Below are 21,659 nucleotides of genomic sequence, written 5' to 3'. Positions count from 1 at the left end.
AGTTCTGGAGTCACAACCACCGGGGTTCAACTCCTGGCTCTAGAACTAATAAGCTGTGTGCCCTTGAGCAAGTTACTTAAACTCTCCGAGCCTCAGTTTCCTCATCTGTAAAATAGACATGATAATAAAGTGGACAAAACCTATTTCATAGGGTGGTGAGGATTACTGTTTGTAAATCCCTTAGCATGAGGCCCTGTGTACAGTGGGAGGCTTAATAGGGACAGCTCCGTCATCATCGTCACTGCGTGGAAGGGCCTTAGGACCATCTCCAAGCCTTTCATTAGGGATGTGAAGCTGGAGGCTCAGAGAAGTTAAGGAACTTGCCTAAGGTCACACAGCAAGTCAGTGGCGGGACTGGGACTAGAACCCAGCGCCCATATTCTCTGGCCGCTGCTCTCCCCCTCACTCCTCCCTGTCGGGTCTGGGGGAAGGGTGAGGGGTGGAAGGAGCATGGAGGGGAGACAGGACAATCATCATGGCCTGGCCACCCCCCACCTCCTCCTCACGACTTGAGGCATGTCCATGGTTTCTCCACGTCATGGTCAAGGAGGGTGGCATCACGTAGCAGCACCTGGAGACGCAGGTGTGAGGGCAGGACACACTGGGAGGGCTGAGGAGCCCCCCTAAAATCCCGCTCCCTTGTCTGTGCCTTGACCCTCCACTGAGCTCAGGGCTGACCCACGTCCTGCGCCCTTTCCTTTTTTTTTTTTTTTAAGATTTTTATTTATTTATTGAACAGAGAGAGACACAACGAGAGAGGGAACACAAGCAGGGGGAGTGGGAGAGGGCGAAGCAGGCTCCCAAGGAGCAGGGAGCCCGATGCGGGGCTCGATCCCGGGACCCTGGGATCATGACCTGAGCCGAAGGCAGACGCCCAACGACTGAGCCACCCAGGCATCCCCTGCGCCCTCTCCTAAAGGGAGAAGCCACAGCCTCTGCGCACTGACCACTTCTCCAGGCACCGTCCCTCACCTGAGTCCTGGGTCCCAGCAGGTCGGCAGTGGGGACAGGAGACCGAGCCGCTGCCTCTTGGGGCCGACTTGGGGGTCAGAACATGGTACTCCTGGCCTGGGGAGGAAACCAGACAGTCAGCTCTTTGCACGTTTGGAGAACTGGGGAGGATCAGGGAGGCTCGTCTCCCCTCCCTGACATACAGAAGCATTCAACAAAGCCAAGCCCCGGCCGACCGGGAAGCAGCCCAGGAGGGCAGGATAAGCAAGGACGAGCAGTGCTGCTAACCCCCAGACCCCCACTCGCTGGGGGGGGCCCTGGAATGGCTTGGGCACGGGGTCAGCTGTGTCTTCTCCCTGCGCTCCGAGCAGCTGTGAAATGGGGACTGTCACAGTATGGGTCTCATAGGCGTGTTGGAAGGGCGGAGCGAGTCCATGTCCGTGAGGTGCTCTGCCCGGCGCCCGGCAGATGGAAAGTGCTCCAGGTTGTTAGGAAGTTGGACAGATGCTTGGCTCTTTACCAGACCTGTCATCTGCTGCCTCGTCCCTCCTTGAGTCTCAAGTAAGACCTTCAGGATGTGGCCTGATCGCTTCTGCTTCTCCCTCTGCCTTGTAGGCTTCCCACTTCCTGTTCTGTGTGCGTGACCTCGGGGCCCCCGGACCAGCCCCCTGTTCCCGCTTCTAACACCTCAGCTGTCTGCTCCATGGGGGTGGACACACACCTCTCACTTCCTGCCTTGTCTCCTGCACTCAGCCCTGTGGATCTGAGGTGAAGCGCCCTCCCTCCCAGGCTGGTATAGGTGAGAGCCACGTCTGTAATTTACACACCTATTTTAGTTGCTTATTTGCTATTGTCTGCTGTGCAGTCAGATTCATGAAAGTTGGAGCCACGTCCATATTTGTTTTCATGTCAAGCACTCTGAAAGCCTACTATGTGTCATCTGAAGTCTTACTATGTGCTGGGTGCCTAGTTCATGAGACACAGGGGCTGATGCCCTGGGGAATCAGACCTGAAGGTAGGCCACGGGGAAGTGATTGGGTGTCCACCCCGCTCACAGCAGGTGCTTCATAACCCTCTTTGTGATGGACCAGCCATTAGCTGGGCTCCCCCAGAAGCAAGCGTGCACCCCGGTGCAGGGAGGCATCAGAGACTGTTCGCTGGATGAATGAATGCATTCACAGAGGCAGCACTCCCTGCCGCTCCCTGTGTCAGAGAATTCACAGAAAATGCTAATATTTCAATTGCCTTTGGGGAAATGCAGAAGGCTTCCATGACAGGAGTCCTCCCTGGGGGCCGGGCCACACCCCACAGCCCACCTGTGTACTGGCCCCAGAAGGTGACCCTGTCTGGCCGCCTGGGGCCGCCGACTCCTCTCATTCCGTCCCGAGCTGACTGTGCACTGTCCTCGGTGGTCCGGCTCTTCTCAGAGAACCGCTGGGGGGAGGGTGGCTCAGATTCAGAAGCTGGGGGAGGGGGAAAAGAGGGGCATCAAAGGGGGACAGGGGAGGTGTCGCAGAGCTCAGGGAGTGAGCCAATCCTAAATTCAGGCTCTGGGGCAGAGCTCGGGTTTTAATCCTACATCTGTCCCTTAGTAGCATCAGCCAACACATGTAGACCCGTGACCTCGCGCTAAGCACTTGGCTGGACCAGCCGTGGATGCCACGCATGCACCCTCAAGGCAATCCCAGGACAATCCCGGTAACACTATTATTTACCACTGCACAGTTAGCTGTCCCTTTAACTGCACAGAGCAGGTAAACCACCTGGTCAAGGTCACCCAGCCTGGAAGGAGTGAGGTGGGCTGAACCCCACCCCTTCTCCTTCAGTCAATTTCCCTGCACTTCCAGGCTCTGGTGTCCTCATCTGCAGAATGTGGGTGATATGCCCCACCTTGCAGTGAAGATGGAGATGAGGTCCATACAAGGCCCTTCTAGAAACCCTCGCATGCATGACACAGTGGCTATCACTGGAAGTGCACGGTACTTCAGAGAATATGATGGCCTAAAGACACACAGAACCTTCTCCAGGTTCTGTCTAGGGCTATTGCTGTGGTCCCTGAGCGATGGGCTAACAGGCCCAGACTGTAGCCTCGAGGAACCAGTCCAGGCAGTTGTCACTTACTCAGGGACAGCTGGGGCACCTCCCGAGGCACTGAGGAAGACCTGGCTCGCCGCCTTCCTGCGGGCTCCGTTCGCTCCCCACCTCCAGGCTCACCAGACAATCTCTCTGTGGATTTACTAGCGAAAAGGAGACAGAGAGGGATGATGTCAGTGGATGAGGTTTTACGCAGATTTTCAAGATGATCAGCAAGCAAGCCAACCCAGAGGAAAGCATGAAAGTCAAAATCAAAGACTCTGAGTCAGACTCACAGAAAGGGGCTCTGAGCCTCTGTGAGCCCAGTTTCCTCAGCTGTCAAGTGGGGATAGTAACAGCAACCACCTCAGAGGGTTACGGGAAGGATTAATGAGACAATGTCCATAAAAACCTGAACTTAGACGCTCCCATAGAAATACTTAGGAACAAACACTCTGCTGATTTTAGAAGTCATCACAGATGACGAGCTAAGGAGTGAGCAGATGGACATCGTGGGAATGTTTAGCGCTTCACTTGGGTGCTGAGTTCAGGTTACGCATTAGATATTTACGCATCAAATCTTACACAGGAAGAAGCTGTCAGCAGGAGAGGGATGTGAGTTCCCATGTGTGGAGAGCCCCAGAGGCAGCCCAGTCTCCCTTCTGCCACTGGCACCAGGGCACAAGGGCGAGCGTTTTGGGGTCGCCCACCTGCCATAGTGGGAGCCCCAGGAAGTGGAGGCATCTGCCGGCCGGGCCCGGGCCCGGGGGGGGCGGTTGAGGGTGGACGCCGGGTGCGTCGGGCTGCCCTGGGCTGGCTGGTGCAGGCTGTCTTCCAGCCGTAGACGGAGCCGAGACACCTCCTCTTGCAGCTCTCGGATGGCCTGGCTGGGGTGGGGGTGGGACAGAAACAAAGAGAGGATATATAAGGCGCTGGACGGCAGCCACCCCCAGAGGGCCGCCCTGATGCCCCGGGCTTGTCGCTTTCCAGTGGACCCCGGGTTCAGCTCTGCCATTAACTGATTCTGGAACTTCCTCGTGCCTCCATTTTTCTTGCTACCTATCTCGACTCTTCTCTGAGTTCACGTCCCTGTGCATTCAGTGGGCAAAGCAGTACGTCCTTCGAGGCTCACCCAGCCCCCCACCCCCACCTCATACACGGCCTCTGAATAGCTCTTCTGAAAAACCAGTGGCACATTGTCAAGACCGAGGGGAGGATGCAGAATCAAGAAGGTATTGCTGAAGGTCCACTTTAAAATCTGCATTTTGACCTGCCTGGGCTGCCCTCCCTTCTTTTTTTTATTTTAAAATATTTATCTATCTATCTATCTATCTATCTATCTATCTAGATATTTGACAGAGTGAGAGAGAGAGAGAGAGAGAGAGCGCGAGAGAGAGAGCGAGAGAGAGCACAAGCAGGGACAGTGACAGGTCAAGGGAGAAGCAAGGAGCCCGATGCGGGACTCCATCCCAGGACCCTGGGATCAGGACCCTAGTCAAAGGCAGATGCTTAACCGACTGCGCCACCCAGGCGCCCCCTGTCCTCCCTTCTTTTCGCTCTGTCTATAGAAATGCTAACTAACAGTCTAGGCCTGGTTCCTTCTCACCCTTACTCAGCCCGTCCTCCCTGGCTTCCCCTGAACATTTCCCACATTGTCTAAGCCTCTCTGTCTGCCGGTGACGGAAGATGCTTGGATGTGAGCAGGATGCAAGCGCAGGGCGCTCTCTGCAAGGCTGCTGTCATCCCTGGAGGACCCCCAAACTTGGCCCAGCCTCCTATTGGCAAGTATCTCAATGAGCTGCTAGATTCCATGGGGTAAGTACTGTTTGCATCTCTCTCCACCCAGCACCGGAATCTCAGAGTCTCATCTGAGAGCCCGGCATTCGGATGCTGGCATCACGGCAGACAAATGTCCCCCAACACCCTGCACAAAAACCCCCTACACACAGAGGGTCAGCATCTGGGCTCGGCATGGCCTGGGCTGCCGAGCCCAGACGCTCCATCTCCTCCTTGGGCAAGCTTCTGCGGCAGGCCTCCCCTCAGCGTTCCTTCTTGCTTGGTGGCCCTGGACTGGAGGGTGAGTGTCTCCTGGAGCCACCTGCAGCTCTCAGCCTGTGTCTGGGGAGTCGAGAGCTCTCTAGCTAGGCCCTGGGCAGTGTATGTCCAGGGCAGCCGGTCTCCTAGCAATCCCCAGGGAGACATTTGTTGGGGTTTCCAAGGCAAATAGCGGGGCGTCTGCAGGAGAGCGAGAGCTCATGTCACCAGTACATGCCTGCATGCGGGACTGGAGGGCACCTCTGGGAGCAGAAGGTGCTAGAGTGAGGGCCCGGGACTCAGAACACTCGCCGGGGTATTGCTGGTCCCCTCTGGGTGTTTCTGTCAGGATCTCAGTCTTGCTGACTTAAATCTTTCATGACCAAGAGCCAACTGGCATTTCAAGTTCATCTTTGTAAAGATGTAAACTGTTTCCCCTGCTGAGTTCCCTATCTCTGTACCAGCATCCAACTGGTTGGCCAGCCAGAAGTCTGACTCATCTGAGACCCTTCTCCCTCCCTGAATGTCCCCAAAAGTTAACCAACTCCCAATTCCTAAGGGCCCAATGCCTAAATGCCTCTTCAAATGCACCCCATTCCCGCTGACTGGCCCCACGGTGTCTGTCCTGGGGGGGGGGGTGGCTTTCTTGGCAGTCTGCCCGCCTTGCCTTTCTCACCCAGCTAGTGGACAGAGAACCTCTAAAACGTGAACCTGACCTCGCCACTCTTGTTTAGAATCCCCCTCATAGGCCTCAGCTGCATCTGTATGCATTCGTGAATATTCAGTGAACTCATTTCTCTGAGCTGAGCTACCATCCAAATCTCTCCCCATGGTGTTCGTGGCCCTCCGAGGCACCCCCAGGTCTCCCGGGCTCCTTCTCCACTGCTCAGCGCTCACCACTGCACCCACGCTCGGGCACCCAGCTAAAATGAACGTTTGGCTCTGCAAAGGTGATGAGCACGCTCTCACCCATAGGCCTTTGCACATGCTGTTTTCCCTGCCAGGAGCTCTTCTGTCTCTCTTCCTTCTGGTCTCAGCTGAGATACCCCTTCCTCCGGGAAGCCCTCCCTGAAGCCTCTGACTGGGCCTGATGTCCCTTGTCTGTGTTCCCAAGGTCCTTGGAGGCTCTGCTGCCCCTGCATTTAGACTGCAGAGTGTGACCATGTGTTTCTTTGCTCATCCTACAAGATGGTGAGCCTTCCTAGGCCAACGACCATCTTGTCCACTATCGTATTCTCAGGAGCTAGTGTATCGCTGACCCATAAGCTTGAATCCCTCTGCCGTCACAGGAGTCCGCAGCAGTACCCTTATTAAACTCTGGTCCAGAAGGGAAACGCCAGCCCTTCACCTGCCCTTGCAAATAGGGAACATGACAGCCCATGACGGCACAGGCCCGGAGGCCTCGGATGGCGTCCCGCAGAGCAGCCTTCCCCATACACTGGGACAGATACCCCAATCCAACAAAGGCATGAGATTGATTATTGGCCAAAAGCAACTCAAAGGAGGGGTAAGAGGGCTGGCCACCCTATTTTCCCACTTCTGTTCAACCAAGCAAGAAGCAATGTTCTTAGTAGAACGGTTGCGCTTGGATTAAAAAGAAGAGAATCGAAGATCAGTCCCTTCTCAGTTCATAAAATGACAGCACCAACTGCTGAAAATCCATCCCTGGGAAGTGTAGACCAGCCTTGGAAGAGAAATATGGTGGGGGGGGGGCAGGGAGCCAGGTCTCAGCACCAGAAAGGTGAACCCCTAGGTCATTTCCCACTGGCTGGGGAAGTGTCCTCAAAGTCCACATCAGTGAGGTCCCACGGAGTGGCCCTGAGTTGGGAGGCAGGACACCTGGGTCCAAGGGGCCCCACATGGCCGCCACCGGCCGTGACTGCTGAGCAAGCCCCAGCCTCTCCTGGGCATCGCTCTCCCGTCCCTGTGCTGGTCCAACTTACTCTCGCCCTGTCCTGGTGAGGAGGAAGGCGCCGGTGCTCTCTGCTGTTCCATGGGGCAGAGTGGCAGCTGCAGGGGTCGGGGTGGGCGGGGGGCTGATTGTGGCTCTGGCGGGGAGCTGTTCGGAAAGCCGCTTTCGCCCCTCGAACTCTGGGCCAGGGACCGCTAGGGAGGCAGAAAGACACCAAGGTGAGTTTGCCCAGAGAGGACCCTCGAAGCATGAATTTCTGAGGGTAGAAGGATATGGGCAAAGTGATAGTGCTGGCTGAGGTCATAATTGAATTTTCCAATGAGGTCACTGGCCCACTGACCTCAGAACCCGAAGATGTGGTTTTTCCTGGGAGCTTGGAGTGCAAAGCTGGGTCTGCAGAGCTGTTTCTACCTATGTTTCCTGCGCTATCCACCATTTCAGTACCAGATGTGGGTCTTCAGGAATATTCCTCTGTAAAGAGCTCATTGCTCCTTCATGTGGACCCCCCCCACAAGCTCTGCCATGCATCACCATGTTGTTCCGGGTCTGACTCCAGAGCCCCCACGCCCCCCTAAAATTATAGCCACACCTTTGCCTGTGGCATGCTTCTGGGGAAAGTGTTCAAAACTTTAGGCTCTCAAAGGCATGAGCGACCAGAGGTTAAATACCACTCACCTGGCCCCTGCATTAAAAACAAGGAGCCCTTGGAACATTAATCAACAATATGGAAAGGAACAGACTATTGATACAGGGAACCATCTAGATGAATCTCCAGAGAAAGGCTAAGTGAAAAAGCCAAACCCAAAAGCGTATCGATCATTCCATTTATAGAACATTCTTAGAATGACAAAATTATAGACATGGAGGACAGAGGGGAGGTCACCAGGCAATAAGGAGGGTGTGGGTGTGACATGTCCATAAAGGGGCAACATGAGGGGTCCTGGTCAAAATCTGCACCATGGTTTTGCAAGATGTTACCACTGGGGGAAACCGGGTGAAGGGCACATGGGATCTCCCTGGATTATTTCTTACAACTACATGTGAATCCATAATTGGTCAACTTTTAATGAAAGTTTAATTTTAAAAGTTTTCAATATGAGCCTTGTAAAGAGCCTTTGGAGGGGTGAGGGGTGATGGGGAGGAGCTGGGGTTCTGATCATGCTGTTTGTCTGGTCTGTGTTCATTTTGTGAAAATTCAATTTATGTTCTTTCCTGTATGTTTGTTTTATTTCACCAAAAAGCTTACGTGCATCTTTTTAAAGGTTTAAAACTGAAATCACAGGATTTAAAGACATGGAGTGTCCATGACACAGTGTTTAGTGAACAAAGGAGGTTATTAAACACTCACAGATATTCTGATCCCATTTCTATTTTAAGCGTATCTAAATAAACACACACACGTTGGCAGAGAGGAGAGCCCACGGGTTCGACACCCAAATGTGGTAGCGATGGTTTCAGCATGTTTTTTTCTCTTTTCCCTATAGTTTCAAATATTCCCGCCATGAACTTGTAGGATATTTTGTATCTTAAAAGGGTAATGCAAGTTTTTTTGTTGGTTTGATTTTTCAGTCCATGCCATCCGGCCACTCCCAGGTTCTGGCCAACCCAGACGCATCCACTCACCCATCTCGGCCACCAGCGCCCGCTCCTCGCAGAGGCTCGGTGCCCTCTGCGGCAAGGGACTGGCCCGGCCCGAGGGTCGCCTCTGGGCTCGGCTCCTGGATGTGCTGGGCTCCGAGGCTCTTCTGGGGACTGGAGGACCGCTGGTCTGGGGGTGGGAGGCTGCATCCTGGGCCTCAGATGAAGTGAATGGCTGGGCCAATGTTCCTGCAGTGCTGAGGGAGCATGGAGGGAGAGACGTGTTGAGATCGTACAGACAGACCCTGGCCTTCGAACCCTTCTGCATGCTAAGCCAATGAGCTGCTGACCTTTGGGACTTGGCACCCCTGCATGCACAGTGTTTCTAAGGATGCACCCGCATTATACATGCATTTCTGTATAAACTGCTGAGCTGTACACCTGCCTACCCACAGATGCAAGATTATAAAGCTCAAGTTCATTTTTTTTAAATTTTTTTTTAAAGATTTTATTTATTTATTCATGAGAGACACAGAGAGAGAGAGCGAGAGAGAGGCAGAGGGAGAAGCAGGCTCCCAAGGAGCAGGGAGCCCGACGCGGGACTCGATCCCAGGACCCTGGGATCATGACCTGAGCCGAAGGCAGACGCTTAACCATCTGAGCCACCCAGGCACCCCGCTCAAGTTCATTTTTAAGAAAATATACAGAGAAACAGAATTTCTAACCCTTTCTTCCCATGTAGTCCTGGGTTGCCAGGCAGGCCTCCTGGGAGGGGCGGCGGGGGGGGCTGCACCAGTTTTGGAGCCTGTCACTCTACGTGGTGGCTCATCAAGTCCACCCTTCACCCAAATCCCCTCCTCAGACCTTGCCTTGGGGTTCTGTCCCTGTCTCTTCCCAGGCAGTCCCCCTGATTGCCCTTTATCCTTGACTTCTGCTCACCTCGCACCACCCTCCTGTACATGTCGTTCCCCATTCACTCATTCATTCGCTCAACAGATACTTATTCCCCAGGCTGTCGACGACTAGCTGAGTGATGCTGGGCTAGTCACTTTCCCTCTCTGAACCTTGGTGCCCCTCTATCGATAAGAGGGAGGCTAGGAACCCTGGTTGGGGGATGAGGTGAGGGCTCTGAGAACGCACAGACCATCGACCCCGGCTATGGGCTCACGGCACTGATTCCCAGGCTACCCCTCCACGGGAGCGACCCTGATGGGGCAGGGGGGTCCTGGGGTACCTGATGTGGGAGAGCCGGTGCTCCGGGGTTTGGGTGAGGGGCGACACTCTGCTGGTTTCTGAGCCCACAAAGCCACTGTCTGTCTCCGGGGACGCCATCCAGGGCTCCTGAAAGAGGCGGTGTCCCTTTAAGGCTGCGGAATGTGTCTGAGGCAGGCTGGGAAGCCCTTCTCCAGGCCTAGCCTGCGCCTCACATTCCAGAGGCTCCCTGGCTGGGAGGCTGGCCCAGCTCCCAGCAGCCAGGCCCGGGTGTGAGGGTCCTCAGGCGCTCGGGACCAGCACCAGGCCAACAGCAGGGACTCCACACCCAGAGCCTGAGCAAGTCCTGCTTCCCTGAGGCCCTTGAGAGAGATCCTGTGGCAGATGTCCTAAGCTGAGGAAGAGGGGAAGGAGAGGAAGGAGAAAGCCGCCTCCTCGTCTCCTCGTCTCCTCGTGGGGATGGGATTCATACTTCCACACATCTTCCCGCTTGGGCCTGGAAGGCCATGGTCCTGTCAGACGCAGAAATGCCCCGGGCCAATGGATCGGGAGAATCAAATTCATCCAACGTGCACCCCTCTTCCTAATGAAAGGCACGAAGAAGACAAACAGGCGACACAGGTGCCTGCCCTCAACAAGTTCACGGTCTGGTGCAGATTTCTTACTACAAGGTCATTAGGACTACAGAGGGGTGTGTGTGTGTGTGTGTGTGTGTGTGTGTGTGTGTGTGTGTGTGTGTACACATGCATCTATATGCATTGTTCTATGGGAGGATCCGTAGCATAACTGACATTTCCAAGGTGACCTGTGACTCCTGCGACAGTTAAAAATTGCCACCCTAATGTCACCAACAGGCCATGCAGTCAAGGACTGCCCCTCCAGTCTGTGCTCAGCAGGCTCAGAGAAATACAGACATGGGCCACAAGCTCTCAGAGGACAAGCAAGAGCTCCTGGGAGGGGGACAGGGGTAGGGGGACCCACAGCAACAAGGTAGCACTGGGCATAAGCCCTGAATGTTTGGCAGAACTGTAACCGGCAGGGACTGGGAACAGCAGGAATTCTGGAAGGGTATGAGCAAAGGCCCAGGGGCAGAAATCTCCAGGAGCTCCACACCCCATGTGGATGCTTACCTCTAGGTGGGGGCCCCCAGCTTGGTGCAGAGACTTCTGGGGAAGGTGCTCAGAGATGCCACTTCCCTCTAAGCTGGTCAGACTGCTCTGGTGCGATCCTGCAGTCCTGGTGCCCCGAGGGTGGGGTGGCCTGCTCGGGCCTGGAGGGGCTGCCTTGGCTTTGTGCAGGCCCTGGAGGTACCCATCTCTGGCCGTGGATACATGGACGCCTGCTGGCTTTACAGACCCCATCTGCTCCACAGTCTCCCTGGCGGGGAGGAGGAGAGACACACCGACTCTGAGCCCTGGCAGGGGCTGCCCAGCCCTGTCCTGGGAGCCAGACGCCCCTGGCGGCCCACCCTGGTGTTGCCATCTACTATAGCTGTGTGACCTTGGGCAAGGCACCGTCCCTCTCTGAACTTTACTTTTCTCATACGTCAAATGGGGATGGCCAACAAAACCCGCCCAACGCAACACAGCGACAACAGTGTAGAAACAAACTACAGTAGTTTGTTTGTGGAAACAAAGCTACAGTATCATTTCTCAGGCTTCGGGAACTTGGGTCCTCTCCCCCCTACCTCAGCCCCTGCCAGAAACTTCAATCTCCTCAAAGGCTTATGTCATCATTAGAAATAGAAGATCAGTATTTTGTCTGAAAAATAGACACTAACTTTAGACATAAACAGAAGACACATGAAAACAGTATTACTCTATTCTCGACAGATCCTGTCGTCTAGGCTCTGGGCCCAGGCCTGCTCATGTGTTCTGTCTCTTTCTTTCTCTCTTTGTTCTTAAAGGAAGATCAAGAGAGGCACTGAAGCCGTAATGGCACTGAAACCTTCTCCTTGATGTACTTGGAAGGTCTGAAACTCAAAAGGAGAATAATAGTATCTAGCACTGCCTGTGTCCTACCGAAACCATGTCCACCCACCCAAATCTCTGCAAGTGCTCTCGGTGGTGTATTTGTCCCACGGCTTGGAGAGACATGAGCAACAGGTCACGAAAGCCATTGCTAAGTGGCAAAGAGCCATCTCGCTCACTAGGACCATTACCACCCCTGTGGTTTCAGAGTTGGTCTGGGGACAAATCGGGGGGCTCATGGACATACTTGAGGGGGGTCCTGTGACTTCTTTTGGCCAGTGCTGGGAGCTGCCTTATGGGGATCCTGGTGGCCTCGGAGTTTCCTGGAGCTGGAGCTGGCCCGTCCACTTCCACTATGTGGCCTTGCCCGTCTTCCTCCTCCTCCGCCTCCATCTTCATGGCTTCTGGGAGGGACTTCACGCTGAGGTACCTGCAGAACACAGAGGAGCATGACTTCTGCCCAGCAAGGCCAGCCAAGGTCCCGTCACTGGGCCGGACCCACTGACCTTCCTCCTGGTACTCACCGCTCCAGGAGGCCATGGAGATCCTGCTCCACCTGCAGCTCCTTGGGCCTGAGAGGGGCCGGGAGGCCCAGGGGCCTGTCCTCCCCCTCATTGCTGGCAGCACTAAGCTCCACGTTTACGAGCGATGCGCAGGGGCCCATGCTGCTGGTGGCATCAGGCTGGGGCCAGAAAGGCAGAGGGACAGAGATTCAGCAGATAACCAAACACCACTTTTGGGGGACCTACCTTATACCAGGCTCATGCTGGGTGCTGAAGAGTAACAGGTGAGACTCACGTACCCTGTCACGCGTTCATGTGTGGGCAGAGCGAAGGGAGTGGAAGGTGCGATCTTTAGCACGGACTGCCGTTAACTGACCACCTACTCCCCGCCAGGCACGGTTCAGACAGCACCTCCCAATAAGCCCAGCAGGCATGGTTATCACAGCCCATTTTATAGACAGCAAACTGAAGCTCAAATGATTTGCCCAAACTTACAACAGAAGTGAGGGCCAGAGCTGAGATTTGAACCCAGATTTCCTTCCAGAAGCATCTCTCCTCACTCGCTCCACCAAATATGGACACCCAGCCCCCAAAACACCTTCCCTGAGGGAGCATGGGAGCCGCTCAGGATGAGGCACTCGGGTTTTCACCCATTGGTGCATGAGGCAGCACCCAGCGGAGGTTTCCCCAGTGTGAGAGCTTCCCCCACGTCCCTAGGCCACCAAGGGCTCCGCCGTCAGGGGTATTTCACCAGAGCCCAGCCCTCCGGCAACCCCCACCTCACCTGCCATGCTGGCCCTTTCTCCTGCTCCGTCCCCAACACAGCACGGGCGGCAAGGTCTAGAGACTCCCCTGCTGTCCCTGGTGTGACCGCTGTACCCTCACTCCGCTCAGCTATATGCCACGCAGTGATCGTCTCCTAGGGGCTTGTGATGTGGGCCAGAGAGAGACTTCTCTACCAAGTCCCTTCTGCGTAGGGCCCTTGTCTAGTGTCTCCTGATCTGTGACTAGTCCCCTGGACTGAATAGTCCCTTGGGATGCTGGAGGCCATCCCTTCCCCCTTTCTTCTCACTCCCAGGGCACATCCAGGCAAACGGGCCTTCTACACCTCTCTCGGGTCCACCCACACCTCTCCATCTGCCCTGCCCCCACCCCACCTACCTGCAGACCTTCTTTGAACATGCCCTGCTGAAAAACGCCGCACAGTTTAAGGCCAAACCCTTGCCGGGACTTGCAAGCCCTGACATCATGGGGCGCCTGCCCCCTCTCCAGCCAGCAGTCAGACAACTGCCCCCTCATGTTCCATACTCTAACCACAGGGCCTTTGCACAGACTGTTTTCCCTGCTGCATGGCTTCTCTTCTTCTGCATGAAGCAAGTCCCACTCACTCTCAGATCCCATTAAAACATTTCTTCCTCAAGGAATATTTCTCCTGCCCTTTAACCTCAGTCATGTTACCCTGTTACCTACTCTCCTAGAGCCCCATAATTCTCCTTTGGAGCCCTGAGAAAAATAGAATTAGTCCAGCCAGAAAGAAAATGCCATGAGGGTAGAGGCCACCCATTTCTGTCTGCTTCCCACTGAATTTCCACCATGGGCCAGCACTACTGGAACTTGGCACCTACTTCCCAAGTATGTAGGGAAGAAGCCAACTAATGGAGAAGAGAAGGAAGGGATGGTCCAGTATGGCTGGGCAGGGAGGTACCTGAGGGCAGAGGGTATGGATGGCGGGGTTGGAGGCTTGTCCTGAAGGAGAAGGCAGGCACGCCGGCTGGTGCGGGGCGGGCGAGGCTGCGAGGCTGTCCGGAGTGCAGTCTGACCCGACTCGCTCAGGCTCCTGCTGGTTCTGGTCCATGTGGTCCTTCAGCTCTTCCAGGCGAATTCCCAGCTGGAATATCTCCTCCTCTAGCTCCCTGCAACGGGGAGACACCAGCACCCAGACCCTGTTAAAGCAGCCACATCGGGCAGGGCTGGGAGGCTGAGCTTCCGAGCACAAACCCCAGAGAATGACCACGGAGGGTGCATTCAACGTCCTAATTTGGATTACGTGGAGAACTCGACAAAACAAGGTGAAAAGGGACTCCACTGGGAACCAGGAGGCCTCTGCCACCAGCAGGCTCTGGGACCTTGAGTCAATCCCCCCTCTGGCCTCGGTTCCCCACTCTGATGAGTGCTTTCGGGTCTCATCTCCAAGGTCGCTTCTCATTGCAGTGAGTCCAAAAGGACACTGATCTCAGCCTTCAGGCGTTCCCCCACCTGGATATGTTGCTAATCGGGGTAGGATTTCTCCCTCTTCCTGTAGTGGATGAAGTATAAGGACAAAGTGTGCCCCTCCTGGTGACCAAGGGAACCAGGGGCCTCCCTCCCCAGCACATACCTGCCAGGATCGAATTTTCCAGGTGTCCCCGGGGAGCCGGCAAGCTGCTGGGCCAGTTGCTGCTCCCTGCAGGCCTTCAGGTACTCCTCCTCCAGGGCTGTATGGACAGCCTTTAGGCGCTGGAAGACCTGCAACCAGACGAGGCCAGAAGACTGAGGACCTAGCCCCCTGGGGCTCTGTCCCTGCAGATACAGTGGTCGAGATAGCTCATGGCGGTTGGGTGTCGGGTGGGGCGGGGGGGGGGGGCAGGAGACCCATCCTCTGGGCCCCCAAGTCACTGAAAGGCTGGGGTTCGGACTCTAAAACCTCCTGCCCCAGTCTAGCCTCTGCCATCAGACTAGCAGGGCAGAGGCACGGCTTAGAGCCTTGGCACCAGCTCCAGAGAGCACCAGTCTCTCCTGGGTAGAGCTGCAAGTTCTCTGATGTTCCATGGTGCTCCTGGTGTCAAATACACCATTACTCTGTCCCCATAAGGACCTAGTACTTGAAAGACCACGGATCCTCATGCTTCTTTTCCAAACTGTGGATCTGGACACAAGTCCCTCTGTTCCCAAATCCTTATAGACCAGCATGACAGATGATCTTATCACCACCATACTATGGATAACAGTAGCTACCATCTACTAAGCACTGAGGCTCTATGCTAAAGCGTTTTGTGTTATTCATTATTCAGTTAATTAATTCAATTAATTTACTAGTTAAATAATGAGTTTAATTCAATTCATTTAATATTCACCAACATAATCCTAATGAGAGAGGTAGTTTATCATCATCTTCATTTAAAGAGGAGGAACTGAGGCTCAGAGAGGTTATGTAAGTTGGTGAAGGTCACACAGTGAGCGAGCAAGCAAGTGGTAGTCGGAGTCTGAACCCAGGCCCTCTAGCTCCAGAGCTCATGGGCCTAGCAATGACTCTAGGCCTCCGCAGCAAGTGTGGTGAGCGCTAACAGACGGCTAACACTGTGGGAGGTTGGATCCCCATCCCTGGCTTATTATAAGCCCCATCCCACTCATTCTATACAGAGGGCAGACTGAGTGCAAGGGCAACCTAGAGTCTAGTTCCCGGGCAAGCTTGATCTTCCAACAGCTCCCGACCTCCCCGGATACGGGGGAATGAAATAGAGGGGAAGAAAAGGAATGGTTTTTGATGTTCAAGGTCCTTGCTCACCCTCTCAATGAGATACTGTAACACAAAGCACACATTTTGCAATTGGAAAAACGGATGACGTCTACATGCTAACACAGTCATTAGGAACATAGTAATGACACAGTGAAATAGAGTATTGTTTTTACAAACCAAGTGTGCTGCATTTGCCCCTCTCCACCCCTCCTGAGCTCTTCTCCCCACCTACTCTGTGCCTCCACTGACACCTAGCCTCCCCACCTGCTGGGAACAGTCAGTCCTGGGCTTCCTGGATGCTGCCCACAGCCCTGCTAACAGCCCCTGCCTCGACCCCCTCACTCCCAGCTTCCAGAGCCCCACCTGCTCCCTTCCCAGGATCCTGGCTGATGCAGCAGAAATCTAGATTTTATACATGACTATAGTTTATCTAGAAATACCAAAGTCCAAAAGGAAATAAGCCAGTAACGGTTAGATTAAGGCTCTCCTCCCCTTTCCCCCTTGGTTTTCAAATATTGGGCAATTACTTTTATAATAAAGAAAAGTAAAGAAAAGAGAAAGTCTTTTTCTGGTGGCTGAGAAGCAGCATAGTCAGTGGGAAGCAGTGCCAGCCAGTTATCACCACGCTGGACTTGCGGTCTGGGCTGCCCCATTCCATTCCAGTTAAAGGGGGTGATGACTGTAACTGCCTTACCGGTTTTCTATGAGAAAATGAAACCATGGGCATCCGAGGCTCGCCACGGTGCCTGGCCCACCATCATCGTCGCCTAAGGAGCGGTAATCCTGCGCTATCATGATCGTGGTCCTGGCAAGCTAAGCAGTGTGTGTGTCTGCGATTCTCTGGCCTGTCCTGTGGCAGACGAGGCTTCAGGGACGTGGCTGTGGGAGACAGCTCCAAGGGCATCTCCCACAGTGGGCAGTACCTTGAGTTGGTCCTGGGCTGTCAGCCGTCCCGCCTGCAACAGTCCTGCAAAGGCCTCCACCTGGGCATTGGGACGAAAGGAAACACGGTCCATTAGTCCAGACCCTAGAAGATGGGTCCTACAGGATGTCACATTCATGCTTTGGCACCAGGAACTGGGTCCCGCCTCAGGATGTGGGTTTTCTGCCAAGCACGGAAAGGCGGATGCCAGACATTGACCCCACCATGGGCCTCAGCCCTGGCAGCGTTAGGAAAAAATCAAAGTGGAGGCTCCCAGAATTTATCGATAGCAAAGCACACTCACTCATGTGCATTAAGGCCTATGAGCCAAGAATGTTCACTGCAGCACAACTGGGGGGCAATGGGAAACGATATAAAAGCCTATCTGTGGAATAGCATGCAGCCATCAAGAAGAGGAAGGGCTATGTGTACCTGCTCCTGGATAAAGTAAGACCTACTTTTTGGTGTCAAATCAAGGGACAGGCCAGTCTTTATAATACGCTACCATCTGTATAAAATATCGAGAGAATAAAAAAGGAAAAATATAAATACATTTGCCTGTATATTATAAACGACCTCTAGAAGGATGCAAGAAACTAAAACATTCATTGCTTCTGGGGCAGAGAACTGGGTGGCAGGGGCGGGGGGAAGCGTTTCTACTATACGCATCTTTTGAACTTTGAACAAAGTGAATTCATTGGCTACCCAGAAATATTCAACTTCGGGATATTAAAAAAGTCAGGGTACAGCATAGCACACATACTTACGTGACCATTTCTATAAACACGTGTGTGTGTTGAACTTTTTTGCACAAAACAGAAGGGTAAGTACGGGAAAACAGAGTTTTTACTGAATATGGCCTTCGTATTATGTGAGGGTCTTTACCGTGTACGTCTATTAGCTTTACAAAACAATTTTTAACTAGGAAAAAAAGGGCAAAGGTGATTTGGGAATTTCTGGGATTTCTAGGAAAGCTCTAGGTTAGTGCCAAAATATAATATAGAAATTTATATAATACAATGATATTACATAACATATATATAAAATAGAAATGTAAGCTACCTATACAATTTAAAATTTTCTATAAAATAAGATTTTCTAATAGCCGTATTTAAAATGTAAAGAAGTAACAGGTGAATTAATTTTAATAATACATTTTATGACCCTAAACTATTATTTTGACATGTAATCAATGAAAAAATTACCAATGAGATATTTTATATTCTTTTGTCACATTACATCTTTGAGATCCAGCGTATGTTTTCCACTGACAGAACATCTCAGTTTGGACCGGCCACCTGTCAAGTGCTCAGGAACCACACGACCTGTGGTTCCTATTCAAACAATACAGCTCTAGATCATCAGTGGTCAGCTGGTGCCCCAGCTCCTGCTCAGTGTGATGACCTTGGCTTTGCTTTATAACACACAGGACAGGAAGACTCATCCCTCCAGCGATGGGACTCAGAATGGTGGTGATTACACAGGATAAAGTACCTGTTCATGTTACTATGATACATGTGTAAAGACATTTGGATCAGCCAAAGAAGCCAGATACAAAAGGACAACTGTTCTAGGACTCTATTTATATGAAATGTCCAGAAGAGGCAAACCCGTGGAGACAAAGTAGGTGAGCAGCCGCTGGGGGCCGGGACAGGGGGAATGGGGAGCGACCCCTTCATGGATATGGAGTCTCTTATTGGGTGATGAAAATGTTCTAAGGCCGGGCGCCTGGGTGGCTCAGTCGTTGAGCGTCTGCCTTCGGCTCAGGTCATGATCCCAGGGTCCTGGGATCGAGCCCCGCATCGGGCTCCCTGCTCCGCGGGAAGCCTGCTTCTCCCTCTCCCACTCCCCCTGCTTGTGTTCCTGCTCTCACTGTCTCTCTCTCTGTCAAATAAATAAATAAAATCTTTAAAAAAAAAAAAGAAAAAAGAAAATGTTCTAAGGCCGACTGTGGGGATGACTGCATGACGGTGAATATAGTAAAACCTACTGAAGCTTATTAACTTTAACAGGGAAAATTGTGTGATATGTGAATTCTATCTCAGTAAAATGGTTACCAAAAAATAAATAATGGTATTTCTCTGAAGGAATTTTTTTATGAACACGGTAATATATGTAACTGCTGCATTTCCCTTTTTGCATTGACAGCTGGGAAGCTCAAAGCATTCAGGGTCTGACAGGACATTTTGTTTATTCACTTTACACTAAGTTCACTCTGGTTTTTTTCTACCCTTACTTCCCCTTTGCCCCCAGTTTCCTTCCTTCCGTCTTCAGAAGGTGGTTATAATGCAGGTTTTTTCTCAGCTGCTCTAAAGCCCTTTTGGCGGAAGGCCAAGTGTATAGTTATAAATAGACCTGCAAACAACTCACAGTTACTTGGACTGTTTGGTGAAAATATAAAGGCCCTTTGAGAAGGGACTGAGAATGGATGTCTGTAATGAATTAACTAAGAAAGTGGGGTGATTTATCCTGAAGAGGAACAGGTAGAGTGGAGGTTCTGTTACCCTTCCAGAATCCTGGAAGGGCTGAGAGTCTCCCCTGGCAGGGGACCTAGGAGATACTTTCAAGCACAGCTGGAGAGAGTTTGATGAGTGATGAGACACAGTGCCAACAGAGGGAGCGAAACCCGGCGCTGAGTGACAAGGAGGAGGCTCTAGACCAAATGGTCTCTAAACCAGGGCAGAGGCTCACGTTTTCGAGATGGCCAAGTTACCTCCAGCAAGGGAGGAACAAGGGAGCCTTGTGGAGAGCTTCTTACTCAAGCAGGCAGAGGCTCTGCTTTCTCCAGGTGAGTTGTGTCTCCCCGGGGCAAAACTGGGGTTCCCCTCACCTTGGCCATGAACTGGCTGGCCTGAGCGGCCAACTCCTGGGTCCGTTCTGCTGATGGCTGGTCCTGGGTGATGACCGGGTTCTCCAGAAGCCACGCTGGGGCAGACGAGGAGGGGTTCAGGTCTCCTTGAGCTGACGGCCACCCTGGAATGCACAACCACTCAATGCTGGGGCCAAGAACTGTCCTTCCTGGGGTGAGGGACTCAGCGAACCTCAGAACCACACCCGCCATCATCAAGCTACAACTGTCGTATCACAATCACACTGTCCTCACACGGGCCCCAGGATGCGGGATGGGCGGTGTATAGGGGAGAGCAAGGTCTGGATCTGCCCTAGAACGCACAGCTGGGGCCGAGACAGGCCTCTGGTTTCCCGGTCAGTGGTTCAGGCTCTAACTCAGAAAGACCGGGGTCCAAATCCCCACCCTCTCCCTTCCCCTATAGCAGTGTGACCTTCAGCATGTCCTCACCTCTCTGAGCCTTGGTTTCCTTGACTCTCAGTGGGACTGACGGGGAGATTAACTGGGATCATGCATGGCAAGCCTTGGCGCAGAGCCTGGCCCCCATGTGGGCTCCATAGTGACAGTGCTCTCTGTTCTGCAATGGGCCCAAGATCACTCAACTGCCAAGTGCAGAGTCGGGCTTTTCCCAGGCTGCTCTGGCTCTAGGCAAGATGCTTTCCCCATCTCTATTTGCCCTCTTCAAGTCAAAGGTCCCAGAGAACTCGTCTCCCTCCCTCCCCTGGCCTGAAGCCAGTGTCACTCCGTGTCACTCCAAGGGGAAACCAAGTGCCTCCAGAGCAGAATCACAGGCAGAAGGCCCTCCAGTCCCATTTCCTCTCCCAGGCTCACCTGAGGTCCCAGAGGTCTGTGGGGCTTCGGCAGGGCCCGACCACCACAGCACAGAGTGGGGCTGTGGGATGCTGAAGGACAAGACCTTGGTCCCCTGGGGCACCGTCCCTGTATGCATGCTGTGGCTGGGCTGGGGCTGGTCCGAGTACAGGTTCACCTGTCCGGGAGGGGAGGCATGAGCAGAGCAATGTCAGGGATGGGGCAAGCCTCCCAACAGGCCTCCCCTTCATTCACACCATCACTTAGGCCCTCGACAAACATGCCTTGTAATAATAAATACTACCATTAGTGGAGCCCTTGGGTGGCGGCCAAACACTGGGTCAAGGACTTACAGGCCCTTTCATCCTCTCTTTATGGCAGCTCTGAAGGGGAGGCAAGGCAGGGACTATCATCCACATTTTACAGAAAAGGAAACTGAGACTCTGGTTAAGTCACTCACTCAAAATCTCCAGCTATAAATCCTTGGGCTCAGATTGTAACCTGCTGCGACCCTAAAGACTATGGTTTTCCATTTTTAATATTTGTTATAATAATTCACAATGTAACCACAATTATAATTAATATGGTATTTAACATACAGCAAATATAAATATAATTATATACTATTTATTAATAAAAGCATTTCAATCATAATGATCACATTGATAATAATAACAGCAATTGATGGCTCTTTGAATGAGTGCGTAAACCAACAAGTGAGTAAAGTAATCTCTCAGCTAGGGGGTCTCCATCCCTCGAGGGTGGATTTCAAATGGTAAACAGCCCAGTCTGGAATCAGGCCGATGGGCCAAGGAAGCACAAGATTAGAGGAGACCCATGTAGGGAGGATGGTGGTCCAGTGCAGGGGTTGGCCAACTATGGTCTGTTTTTGTGAATACTGTTCTAGTGGACACAGCTACGCTTGCTTATGTATTATCTATGGTCTTTCATGCTACCACGGCGGCGCTGAGTCATTACCACAGAGGCTGTATGGCCCACAAAGCTAAAAATATTCACCAGTGGGCTTTACCACTGGCCACTTCTGAGTCCTAGAACAGGTGATTTAACTGTTCTCTGTGCACAAAATGAGTTCTCAGTAAACAGAAGCCACCATCCTCATATTCATCATCACCATTATTATTGTTGTTACCATCATTACACATCACAATTCCCAACATCATCATCGTCGAATCATCATCACTATCACCATTATCACCATCACCATCATTGCCATCATCATCATCATGATCATCACCATCACCACCATCACCATCACCATCACCAGCGCCATCATCATCATCACCACCATCATCACCATCATTGCCATCATCACCATCACCAACACCATCA

General features: G+C 52.8%; 1 protein-coding gene across 9 annotated transcripts in view; it reads right to left on the bottom strand.

The window, feature by feature from the left end:
- Positions 1-21,659, bottom strand: part of AKNA (AT-hook transcription factor) — a 52,796-nt gene that overhangs the window by 5,838 nt on the left and 25,299 nt on the right. For 6 of the 9 annotated variants that reach the window (XM_025888701.2, XM_025888700.2, XM_025888703.2 and 3 more), the window contains 15 exons: positions 20,331-20,487; positions 19,482-19,624; positions 16,653-16,712; positions 14,611-14,738; positions 13,939-14,146; positions 12,255-12,412; positions 11,978-12,160; positions 10,891-11,137; positions 9,783-9,889; positions 8,594-8,805; positions 7,002-7,164; positions 3,735-3,911; positions 3,073-3,188; positions 2,268-2,414; positions 973-1,068 (listed from right to left, as the gene is read on the bottom strand). In XM_025888701.2, the coding sequence (XP_025744486.2) occupies positions 973-1,068; positions 2,268-2,414; positions 3,073-3,188; positions 3,735-3,911; positions 7,002-7,164; positions 8,594-8,805; positions 9,783-9,889; positions 10,891-11,137; positions 11,978-12,160; positions 12,255-12,412; positions 13,939-14,146; positions 14,611-14,738; positions 16,653-16,712; positions 19,482-19,624; positions 20,331-20,487 (2,302 nt within the window). Of the gene's footprint in view, positions 1-495; positions 572-972; positions 1,069-2,267; positions 2,415-3,072; positions 3,189-3,734; positions 3,912-7,001; positions 7,165-8,593; positions 8,806-9,782; positions 9,890-10,890; positions 11,138-11,977; positions 12,161-12,254; positions 12,413-13,938; positions 14,147-14,610; positions 14,739-16,652; positions 16,713-19,481; positions 19,625-20,330; positions 20,488-21,659 lie in introns of all 9 variants that reach the window. The other 3 variants (XR_003211556.2, XR_012382213.1, XM_025888704.2) reach the window with 3 other exon arrangements.

The sequence above is a fragment of the Callorhinus ursinus genome, unplaced genomic scaffold (genome assembly GCF_003265705.2).
Source record: "Callorhinus ursinus isolate GAN/ISIS: 27379988/994484 unplaced genomic scaffold, GSC_fseal_2.0 scaffold24, whole genome shotgun sequence".
In the NCBI taxonomy this organism is placed as follows: domain Eukaryota; kingdom Metazoa; phylum Chordata; class Mammalia; order Carnivora; family Otariidae; genus Callorhinus; species Callorhinus ursinus.
Note: the sequence above shows the minus strand (reverse complement) of the source record. Positions and strands in the feature narration are given on the sequence as shown.